The sequence below is a fragment of the Rhinichthys klamathensis genome, unplaced genomic scaffold, assembly GCF_029890125.1.
Source record: "Rhinichthys klamathensis goyatoka isolate OS25496 unplaced genomic scaffold, OSU_Roscu_1.1 h1tg000053l_1, whole genome shotgun sequence".
In the NCBI taxonomy this organism is placed as follows: Eukaryota; Metazoa; Chordata; class Actinopteri; order Cypriniformes; family Leuciscidae; genus Rhinichthys; species Rhinichthys klamathensis.
This window is the reverse complement of record NW_026606598.1, coordinates 3,837,451-3,849,978: the sequence shown is the minus strand read 5'-3', so window position 1 is coordinate 3,849,978 and position 12,528 is coordinate 3,837,451. Positions and strand designations below refer to the sequence as shown.

The window sequence follows — 12,528 nt, the reverse complement described above, 5'->3', positions numbered from 1 at the left end:
AATCCTAGAATATTAAAAGACTAAAGGAGAAAAGACTAAAAGATTGACTACGACAGGCTGCTAGACACCGCAGAAAGATCTCAACTCTCTCTTAAGCATGTTTGCATGTTTCTGCACATGAACACATTTCAATAATTTTAAAATATGTGTGAACTCAAGTAAAAATCATTGAATCTAATATCAGAGCGATTCTACTACAAACACTCAACCACACACTCATTCATACAAATCTTTCATTAGCATTCCTGTAGATGTATACAAGTCATATAAAATGTAAGCCAAAAACTCACTATTTGTAACGTATATGCAAAGAGAAAACAGTTTCGTAATACTGTAGAAATATTATGTGTGTGCGACATCTAGTTCATCTGGGTCTTACTGTGCAGAAGGTGACCATCCTAACTATAGCACTGTCACTTCTAGGGATGTAACGATTCACTCGCAACCGGTTGAAAATCGATAAAAATGTGTGACGATTCAAGTCGGTTGAAATGTTAAACGAATCGCGATACACGTTTTAAACAGCAGGGCGCGTTTACTATAGCCTACTGTGAAGTTGTGAACCTCGCTTTACAATAGCACAATAGCAGCGAGCACACACTGGCGTGAAGCTAGCGAGTGTTTTCACTTCATTCATGGAACTTGATCTTGTGTGAGCCAAGCTCAACTTCCATAGGAATGAACTGAAAACGCTCGGTTTGCTCCGCTCGCGCCGCACCAGTGTGTGCCATAGACTGGTGTGCACGTGCCGTCAAACAGTAGACATGGCTTTGGCGACGGCAAGCGTAGATGTTGACGTTGACTCATTCAAATCGGAGGTGTGGCGGCATTTTGACTTTCCGTAGACTAATAATAATCACCACCGTGAGTAACACCAGTCACCTCCGTTTTCATGTAAAAGTCATTAATACTACAATTGCGAGAGCCACGGAGATCACAAGGTGCATCAGTGTTTCCGTGGCAACCAGGTGTTGTATTTATTTTACTATCTCTTTCTCTAAATGTGTTTTTTTTTTTACTCTTACTAGTGTAATGATACAAATTATAACAAAATTAGAATCTTGCCTTTATTACAATGTAAAACCCCTGTCAATCTGGTACTACTAATTTGACACAGTCTTTTACATAGTGTGCGAAGGTACCAGTGTCCAGCCTCTTGACCAAACAGACAGAAAGACTGAGTTGAAACAACCTTGAAGGGAATTTTTTTAATGTAGTTTTATTATTTGACAAATATATTTTAAATTAAAAAGAAATGTGCAGCATTTTGTCTGAGAAATAATAAAACGGACACTTTTGTCTTAAATCGCATTTGTTAAAAAAATCGTGAGAAAATCGTATCGTGAAACCAGTATCGTGAATCGTATCGCATCGTGAGATGAGTGAATCGTTACATCCCTAGTCACTTCAATAGAGAAACACCCTTTTTAAGTCAAGGTGTAATGGCTTGCATTTACATAAATGTGAATGAATTTTAAATGAAGAGACACACACACACATGTGAGGCTCTGTGTGATGATAAACGTTCAGGCACCTGCTCACTATGTCTATAATGCACAGGGGCCTATTAATGAGTGTTATTTATCATCATCTCATATTACACTAGAACATTTACAGCAGAACAAATGTATACAGGATCAGGTCACTTCTTACCATGAACTATCACCCTTCCTGTTCAGGGTTGGGGAAATATTCACAAATTAGTAGTCCAACAAAAGTTGTGTGACAAAAAAAATAGAATTAATACATTCTTAAATTATTCATATTTATTCCCTGATAGAAAGTTAAATGTCTTTTCTAATGAAATGTGTATACATTCAATAGTCAACAAATTTAAAGTGCCCTTATTAAGCTTTTTCGAATATTACACAGTGTGCAAGACAGCTGTTTGTGAATGTAAAAGGTCTGCAAAGTTTTAAAGATCAAAGTGCATGACAAACAAAGTTATAGTCTCCTAAAAAAAAAAAAAAAACTATTCTGAACTGCCCGAAACGAGTCGTCAGTATTTCCAGTTTTGCATCCGTAACATATGTATCAAATTTGCATATGGTCTTCATTTGCTGCCTGCGAACAATGTCTACTTTGCCCCGCCCTCAAACACTGACGTAGCTGAGACTGGAAGAGTTTAGTTCTTGTTGTCGACATTTAGAGAAGACACTGTTTCTGTGCTGCAAATCCACTTTGCATGCACTTCAAAAGGATAAGGACTCGTGCTGAAATTGACACTAAAAAAACCCACGCCATTGTTACTGTTCGTAACTGTGTAAGTGCTGAGGAAGCCTCCGGGGCTTAAAAAAAAAAATCAGATATGGTCAGTTCAGGTATAGGCGTTTTTCTTTTTTCCTGACACGTGCTGCAAGCGGTAGACCAATCACAACCAACTGGGCCATCTGACCAATCAGAGCACTTTAACACAGCCATTAAAATATATTTAAATTTTGTCATGCAGCACCACGCCAATTTAATGTTTCGAGAAAACTTGATAGAAATAATTATTTACATTAAAAGTAACCTACTGATTATATATTTTAGTCCATCTTGAAAACTGTAGCATAAATTATATACACTGTAAAGTATGGGTCAGTACGATTTTTTATGTTTTTGAAAGAGGTAGTAGCAACTCTACCAAGTATGCATTTATTTAATAAGAATACAGTTACACAGTAATATTGTTACAATTCCCTTCTGTGATAAATGTCCTGACCAACAACTTGGATCCTTTTTCCATTTGATGTGGGAATGTGAAAAGGTTCCAAAAATTTGGAATGAGGTATGTGGATACCTTATCGAAAATCATTAAATATCCTATACTGGTGATCCCCTCTGTATTAATACTGAATGATGATTCTCAGTTTGATTTCTCTAAGCTGCAAAAAAATTGTCTGGCTGGCCGGTTTAACGTCTGCAAAAAAACTGATAGCTGGCTCCCACCACATACCCTGGATATATACAAATGGTTGATTCAACTTCGGGACATTATAATGTTGGAAATATCCACAGCTCGGGTGAATTCGCCACAAATCTCAACATTAAAAATCTGGACTATATCTTGCTGAGATCATCTCCAACTAAATTGCGAAAAGCAATGATCAGGACTCTGATCCTCTTGTTTTTTTTTTTGTTTTTTTTTGTGGCTTTGTTTTTCTGTCCATTATGTACCCCATTGTAAAGAGAGGGAGGGATTGGTAGGTGGGGAGTGGATTTCATACGTGTTTTCGTGTTCTCATTCAGGTTCGTTTATTGTCAAAAAAGTTAAATATCTTAAAAAAATATTTTTTAAAAATAAAAATAAACGGAAAAAAAAGATTTGTTACAATTTAAAATAAATGTTTAAAACAAATTTGAATATATTTAAAAATGTAAGTTATTCCTGTGATGCGATTATTGCATCATTACTCCAGTCTTCAGTGTCACATTATCCTTCAGAAATTATTCTAATATGCTTATTTTGCTGCTCAAGAAATATTCTATTTATCATTATCAATGTTGAAATCAGTTGTGCTGCTTCATATTTTTGTGGAAACCATTATTTTTTTCAGGATTCTATGAGGAATAGAAAGTTCAAAAGCATTTATATGATATAGATATATATATCTTTATATTCTGTCACTTTTGATCAATTTAATGCATCCTTGCTGAATTAATATGTTAATTTCTTTTTAAAAAAATCGTACTGACCTCAAACCTTAACAATAGTGTATTTTTTTAAAAATGCACATAGATTCATTTCAACAAATTAACAAAAAACAATTCTACATCCTCTTTGCTACAATACCTCAATTCAAACTGAATAGGACTCAAACGCATTCTCAAAAACAGTTCACATCCAAATCAGACTCAATTGTAAGCCTGTCTAAATCGGTCCAATGGCGGTATCCGATAGAACGGGTGAAGGTCTCTGCGCGTTACTGTCTTTCCGCGTGGCAAAGTAATTTAATTCCATTTAAGGTTTTATCTGACTCCATTTTATCACGACCTCGAATTTAGGTTAGAATGCCAATTGGTTAATGGTAGTTTATATAATAGTTTAGCAGCACATTTGATTATTCTTTTCAACTCTTTACTTATATTTTACCCGTTCATATTAGGAAGCTATGTTGCTCAAAGGTCCTTCACGCCTTCTGTTTAAAGTGGGTCTCACGATCACAAGCTCGCCAGCTTCGGTCACTAAACAGAGGTAATTGCTATATACCTGAGATGGTCGCATTCACGCTTACACAATCAAAGATACTTTGGAATAGCCCCCGTGGTTTTGCATACACTTGAATTTAAAGTAACGTTTACTTCAGAAGAGAGGTATGGCCACTATTACAGATATAAGTCGACCAATATTTCTCTTATAATAGCTTTGGATTGGCCATGCCGTGGTTTCCCACGTACACTTGTCTAAAGTAACATTAAATTAAAACAGAGGTAAGACACACCCAAATATAGCAGCGCTTTTGCTGCTCTAAACGGAAATTCACTTCTTGTCTTTGCGAACCAAGTACACTCGAATTAGTGCCAAATATTAGTCGTCACTAATCTGACGCAGGCTTGCGGTAACATACCAATCCGTTTAATCTACTTGGGAAAACAATTTCAGAGTCAGTCAGAATAAAATCAAATGTTTACAACATACATTTATGTCAGGTAAATGTATCATGCCAATTTCATAATCAGTTCAAAGATAATAAATACAAAACATCAAATGCTCTGGAATAAAGAGAAAAGATGCGAACCTGACATTAGAAAATACACGATGCTGAGTGTCTTGCCCACACTCCGCATCACAGGCTAATTTGAGCTACAAATCGCCCGAACCTTCTTCAGCATCTCCCTAAATACTCAGACCAAGGCAGAAACCTCTTTTCAAATGTAAACATGAGTACACAATGGGAATTTGCATGAATCACCGTCCCAGACTTACTGGGGACAGCAGTTGATTTACATGGGGGCACACCCACAGCAGTTAACAAGTTATCTCTAAACTCTCCACACCTTTTTGGTTTACTTCTGTGGGAATGAGACCTATGTACCAGTCGCACTGAGACATTTCAAATGATACCAAACATGTATAATACTGTATGATAATTGTTCATATTGAACCATATAGATTTTTGGGTGAATTCAGGTAGGGATGGGTGAAGGGAATGATATGTAAATTGAGAGATGATCAACTCAAGTGTTATCGTGTCTTAAATGGGGATGGTAATATAGCAAGAGTGTTCAAATATAAATTTCCTTTGTTTTCTCAGGGAGTAGCCCTTCTCTTCCAGTTCTTCCAGTTTCTCCAGTCTTACACAATTAACTCTATAATGAAATAAAATGATCTTGCTGTAGCGCTGTAGATTCAGCAGCTGTACAGTGTCATCGGAGAAGAACGGTGCAGAAAAACACTGGCACGCACACAATTGCATGCTTACACACACACTGTAAATTTAAGCAGCTTTATAACTGTCAGATGCAATGCTGTTCACCTGCTCCCCTTCCATAAGAAACCTCCCACAGTTACTGCCCAACAAATTACACTGCCAATTACAGGCCCATTCTCTCACATACACACACACACACACCTCTTTCCTTCAGCCTCCTATGATACTCATTCACACATCATTGTAGAAATTACAACCAGAAACAGTCATACTAGCAAAAACATCATTCTGTCATTGATATTCTTGACAGATTCTTTTTAACTAAAGCAACTTTAAAATGGTTATACCATACATGTTTTCTTCTTGTTTTCTGATTGGCTCAAAAAAGCACAAGCATTCTCCTGACTTATTTTTGCTGGTCACAGTTGCTTAAACCACCTTTCATGCTAACTTTAAGGTAAAGATTTAAAAGCCGTTCTCTTTTATAACCTGTCCTGAAATTCTTACCCTAACTTTATTTTTCATTCAACCATTTACAGCTCTTCCTACCATCTTACGCTATTCCTCCCACTCATCCTCTCACTGCTAGGGGTGATGTGTGGATAATCCGATTGGTGGAATACAGTTTGAGTGACAGATTGATGGAGTGATGCCGCAGCGTGTCTTCACAGACCAAGCGAGGTCAGAAGAGGTAATGAGGCCATCAAAATGCAGAAATGGAGACCTAAAAACAGAAAGTGGTGGTTGGGGAGGAGCTGGGACTGTTTTTTCTTGCTCTTTCTAAAGAGAAAAAAAGGAACAGTTTCCCTAAAAAATTAAATAGTCAAAATTCACTTAAAAATAATCCTTCCCGCTGTCAATCTCAATTTAAATTGTGGTGCCAGTCATCAATGATGTGTAGTCATGAGACATGTGAAACCAATGATGCCTGATGATATGTGGAGTTCCTCAGGGCTCTATTTTGGGGCCGATTCTCTTCTTCCTTTATTTGCTTCCCCTTGGATCCATCTTAAAGAAGCATAACATCAGTTTCCATTTTTATGCAGATGATTCACAGATCTACTTGCCTATAAAAAGGGAGGGTGATAATTCCCTAAAAAGACTGTTAGATTGTTTTTATGACATTAAAAGCCTGGATGGCTTTAAACTTTTTACATTTTAATGAAAGTAAAACCGAAGTCATGATATTTAGACCCAGCAGTTCTACTGGCGCCTCCCAATTGGACCTGGGTCCCCTGACACCCTATGTCAAGTCCATGGTAACTAACCTTGGTGTTAAGATGGATAGTGATATTCAACTAGAGAAGCAGATAAATTCTGTTGTAAAAACTAATTTCTTTCAACTCTGCTTACCAAACTGAAGCCATTTTTATCTTTCACTGATTTTAAGAGGGTTATACATGCTTTTATCACAACTCGCCCCCTCTCCAGATTACAAATGGTTCAAAATGCTGCCGCTCGACTCCTTACCGGAACTCGTAAAGGAGATCACATTACGCCTGTTCTTGCCTCCCTTCATTGGCTACCGGTTTGCTTTAGAATACATTTTAAGATTCTGTTGTTTGTTTTTAAATCTCTTTATGGTCAAGCCCCAGCTTATTTCTCTGAACTACTGAAGCCGCACGCTCCTCTGAGGTCATTAAGGTCTGCTGACCAGCTTCTCTTTGTTGTCCCTAGAACACGGCTTAAAAATAAGGGAAATCGAGCATTTTCAGTCGTGGCCCCAAGGCTGTGGAATGATTTGCCTCTGCATGTCAGATTGGCCCCCAGCCTTCACATTTTTAAATCATGACTTAAAACTCACTTTTATTCATTGGTCTTTAAACCTGCTTGAGAGTTGTATTCTGGATTTTTATTTTTTTAGTTTGTCCCTTGTTTTAAATGTTTGTTTTTGTTACTCATGTGTTTATAATCTGTCCGAAATCGTGTCAATGTCCAGCACTTTGGTCAACCTGAATGTGCTTTACAAATAATGTTGGATTGGATTGATTCTATTGGTTCTATTACTTACAGACAGCTACAGCGTTTTCAGTCAATAACGACTTTTTTCTTTTTCTTTTTTAAAATGAAGCTATTTGGGTGGACTTTTTTTGTGGGGCATATTTGTATTGCAACATTATTTTAATGGCAATTCAACACTTCCCCAGTTCTCATTTGAGGAAAACAAACTTATTCCCATATTACTTGAAATGAATAATGAAAAAAAAAAAAAAACAACAACAACAAAAAAACATATATATATATATATATATATATATATAATAACTTAAATTGTAAAATATGTATAGACCATGGTAAATATTCTTGAATTGTGTTTATTTATGTGGATTAAATAAAATAAAAATATACATTTGTCTGTAATACACTAATGAAAATCACCATTTACTGTAGATGGGAATTACAAATAAATTAAATGTACTGCAGCAATGAAAAAAATATTACAGTCACATGTCAGAATGCAAAAAAAAGTTTTTTTTATGAACCTAAAATAAGTTTCATATTCATTATGTAAAAAATCTATTTATTAAAAAAATCTTTTGACTGTGGTGAAATGTCACCTGGACATGTTTGAAAATAAATTATACAAGCTGCTACTAACAAGATGACTCAGAGAGACTCTACATTGAACAATCCAAATCTCTTTGGGTTTTCCACAGTTCTGATGAAGACTGAGAATTTTGGGTAAGTGGCCAAATATGCCGGTCCTCCTCTGTCCTTCCAACTGCAGACAGCTTAATCATCAAGCCTCGGTAAACAACATCAGCTAAATACAGCTCTCTCGCTCACACTCGCTCACTCTCACCCTACTTTTATTTACTCAGTTATTTTTTTTCTCTTTTCAATCTGTCATTCTGTGGCTTTGAAGATTTTCTGTGGGGAGGAGTGTGGGATGTATATAGACACACAATATAAACATCAGCTGAGGTGTGTGTGTGTGTGTGGAGAGAGAGAAAGTTGTCTACTTTACTCAACCAAATTACCTCATGTCAGGGATTAGAAGAGGATGGGCCAGAAGGATGATGGGAAAAGGAGAGAAGGATAGGTTGAAGTTGAAAAAAGTGCTGATAGACAGAGCATGAGAGAGAGAGAGAGAGAGAGAGGGAAAGGGGGGTTCTGTTGATCTCAGTTGGGGGTGATGAATATGGAGAAAAAAAGCAGAGCGAAATAACTAAATAAAGAGAATACAAGAACATTCTCTGCATTCCAAACATATAACACTGTTTCTGGAATTCAAGCCAGAATATTTAGTCTGATCATAAGACATCAGGAAAATAAAACTGACTCTAATTTGCTCTCTTAATGCAAATCATTGGTGCATGTTGTTAAAAAGAGGTTTTGCTTTGTAATCTTTTATTTAAAAAAAGAATACATAAATAAATAACATGATAAAATATGTATTATAAAGTATATTAAATTATTTAAAATAAAATATTAGAAAAAATGAATACATTTAAAAATAAATAATATTAAACTAAATTTAAAAATAAAACAAAATAAAATAAATTAATAACTCACCTAACATTTCTTCTCATTCAATATCATGTATGACTTCGAAAAAGATCACATCATGAAAGAAAAATGAAGTGAATGCTACTTCAAGTTGATTTTAAGAAGTGAAGTGTTGTACATTACCTCTGGTATTTGAATGGCATACGGCTGGTTGTGAAATGTTGGAGCATTGTCATTAACATCTCCGATCTGAATGTTCACTGTATCCTTGACGACCTAAAAATCAAATGAAATCAAATAGCAGAGGCTTTTGAGAACGTTCTATTATTTCTACACTGAATCTCTTATTTAAAAAAAAAAGTCTATAGTAATTATAAATAGAAAAGAAAAGTTCATCAAGTGCTAAAAGTTCTAAAAGTTTCAGTCGGTAAGATTTTTTAAATCTTTTTGAAAGAAGTCACTTATGCTCAACAAGGCTGCAATTATTATTTAAAAAACAGTAATATTGTCCAATATTATAACATTTTAAAATATCAATTTTCTATTTGAATCTATTTTAAATTGTAATTTATTCCAGCGATGTCAAAGCTGAATATTCAGCATCATTACTCCAGTCTTCAGCGTCACAAGATCCTTCAGAAATCATTCTAATATGCTGATTTTTAATGTCTTTGCTGAATAAAAGTATTAATTTCTCTTTTCTTATCTTTAAAATCGTACATTTTTGAACATTAAAACTAAAGGTTACATAGACCTTAGAGACGGATGGATAAAAAGGTGGACAGAGATGGATAGATAGATGATCGCTAACTCACCCCTTGACTGTCACTGACTGAGAACTCCACCTGCATCTCTGACTTAGTCTGAAGAGACAAAAACAAAAAACACACAACACACAGCAGCATTAATATCACAAGTGTCAGCTCCAGTTGGACAGTCATTCATCGCATGGTTTTCCGCACCTCCCTGTCGAGCGGCTGTCTCAGCCACACCACCCCAGTCGTCTCCTGCACAGCGAAGTACCGCATGGCCTCTTCCCCGACCACTCCGAAAATCAGCGGCTCACCGTCCGGATCGACCGCCTGCAGCTGGGTAATGGATGTACCTGAATACACAGACAGAGACAATGAATGACATTTAAGACAAAAGTACATCTTAAAGGGGTCATATTATGAAAAGCTGAATTTCACTTAAAGTGGTACTTCACCGCTGGAAAAATGGGCTTTTAATAAAGCTTGGCTGCTTTTACAGTAGGAAAAAAAAAAATTCATTGGTGCTACCTGACTATAGAAAACAGAAGGTAGGAAACCTTCAATACCCATAATGCACTGGGCATGTTGCGGTCCAAGGCAACTCCCACCAGTCTGCTATGAATACGCTTACCAGAGTCAAATACCGCCTTGCTTTAGTAGGAAATACTTCTTAACAAACTTTTAGTCATAATGGTGTCGACTTGTATTGTTCCCGGGTGCAAGAATTCAAAGAGTAAACGTGTATCGGGAGTGAGTTACTACTTTCTGTTTCCAGTGAAGGATCCAGAGTGTTGTTGGCAGCGGCTAAAGGCTGTAAAGAATCGTAAACACGGCGAGTGCTGCGACAGAATATCTGAAAAACCTCTGTGTTTGTAGTCAACATTTCAAACTGAATGACCATGAACACAGTGTTTTAGACCAAACGGAGGGGGGGAATGAAAGAAACTGCCGTTCTGTCAGTACCGCTCAACCCCCACGAAGCAAAACGCCATTGCAGGTAAAAAAGCTGAAACTAGAGTGAAACAACATGAGTGAAGCTGAGTAAATAATGGTAGAATATTCAGATATTTTAGTCAAGTGCAAAGTTCTGACCTTGAGAAGCAGTTATTTTAGTATTTCATTCTTTCTTCATCTCTCATTAATCAAAATCTAAACAAACTAACCCTTATAAATGAGTTTTTTCAGCTCTTTATTCTCTCATTCCTTCTCTTAAACAGTCTCAATACCCCAAAACCTGCTACAATATAACCAGAAGCAACAATGACACCCTCTAAGCTCTTTATACATCACACACATGGAGTCTGTGTGTCTGGTAACAGGTGTGCGTTTATGAAGACACCTGGCGAGGGGGTCCCTGACTCATTCCAGCTTTACTTCTGCTGACAGAAGCCTAATGCTGCAAATCCTACAATAATGAGAAAGACCAACAAACAGATCAGGCTGAATCCATAAACACACACACACTCAGAATATTTTATTTTACACACATTTAAATGCACTCACATAAATAGGTACGGTAGAACATGGTGCTAGAAACACTAACGCCGTGGGTTCAGTTCCCATGGATGAAATTTATACTTTAAAAGCTACTTTGAATAAAAACCTCTGCCAAATGCATAAATGCATAGCAATCAATCTATATAACTATTCGGGTCAAAATATACAAAGCACCTCTTTCATATCCAGACACATCTAGGAACCACAAAGGTCACTAACTTAAACTATAAGCACACATACAGTGAAGTGAAGTAACCCTTACTTGGAATTTGTCCTCTGCATTTAACCCATCCAAGTTAAAGTGAAGTAACCCTTACTTGGAATTTGTCCTCTGCATTTAACCCATCCAAGTTAGTTTACACACATTAGGAGCAGTGAGAAGTGAACACACACACGCACACACACACTGCAAGCCATGGACGCACACCCAGAGAAGTGGGCACTGCGGCACCCGAGGAGCGATTCCTGCCAGTAGAAAAACGAACCTGTGACCTTTGGGTTACAAGTCTGACTCTCTAACCATTAGGCCACAAATACACATTTATTCATATACGCAATACTGTGTGAAAGAGGTGAAAACACCTCTAATTAATGGGAGGATTTATGAACTGCGCTCTCTGTTTATAATGAGATTTATGCAAATTCTGCTGCTTTCAGTGTGAGTTATAATTTGGTTGAAGACGGTGCAAATTAAGCATTTTACGTTACACTCATTAATAATAAAGACTTCCCCCTCTCTGTTTCCTGTTTTTAGGGTGGAGGGATCCATTGTGTGTGGCCAGGAGAAGGAATGCTGGGTAACAAATGGCTGTTCTGGGTCAGTGATGTGTCTCTGAGCATAAAGGGATTGTGGGATATGTTAAAGGGGACATTTCATGCAAATCTGACTTTTTCCGTTTTTAAGTGCTATAATCGGGTCCCCGGTGCATCTGCCAACCCAGAAAACATGAAAAGTGACAACCCAGTTGTTTTCGTAAGCCTTTCTCTGCAAGCATGTCAAAAAATAAGCCGATCAGATGTCGCTCCCCTTCTGATGTAGGAAGGGGATCTTATTATAATATTACCGCCCCTTTATCTGCACGTTTCCACCCACAGCGCCACCATTTGGTTTTCACAAGTGACAACAGTGTAACCAGTTCTAACGCAATGGTTCGAGCTAAGCAGCAAACTGTTCTGTCGTTGCTGCACAGACGAGCACAGAACACTATTTGACAAAATAATTATCTTGTAAAGACCTCAGGGAACTGTGACAAATTGTGTAAAAGTTAAACATGACGGTACATGCAAAGTCGATGAGATAAATCAATGTAACTCCACAAGAACTACATAAATGTATCCACTAACCATTCAGAAACGTCCAGGTGCGTCTAAAAGTTGCAATCTCTCTCTCTTTCCGTAAGGCTTCACTCCGCTACTGGTTATTTCTGAGATTCTGGATGAGTGAGATTCGCGTGCTTTGTTATTGAATCCAAAGC

The 12,528-nt window shown here is 37.0% G+C and overlaps 1 protein-coding gene across 3 annotated transcripts in view; it reads right to left on the bottom strand.

Moving 5' to 3' along the window:
• Window positions 1-12,528, bottom strand: part of cdh23 (cadherin-related 23) — a 310,447-nt gene that overhangs the window by 207,289 nt on the left and 90,630 nt on the right. For all 3 annotated transcript variants that reach the window (XM_056248248.1, XM_056248246.1, XM_056248247.1), the window contains exons 4-6: window positions 9,767-9,909; window positions 9,620-9,667; window positions 8,988-9,080 (exon numbers count right to left, since the gene is read on the bottom strand). In XM_056248248.1, the coding sequence (XP_056104223.1) occupies window positions 8,988-9,080; window positions 9,620-9,667; window positions 9,767-9,909 (284 nt within the window). The remainder of the gene's footprint in view (window positions 1-8,987; window positions 9,081-9,619; window positions 9,668-9,766; window positions 9,910-12,528) is intronic.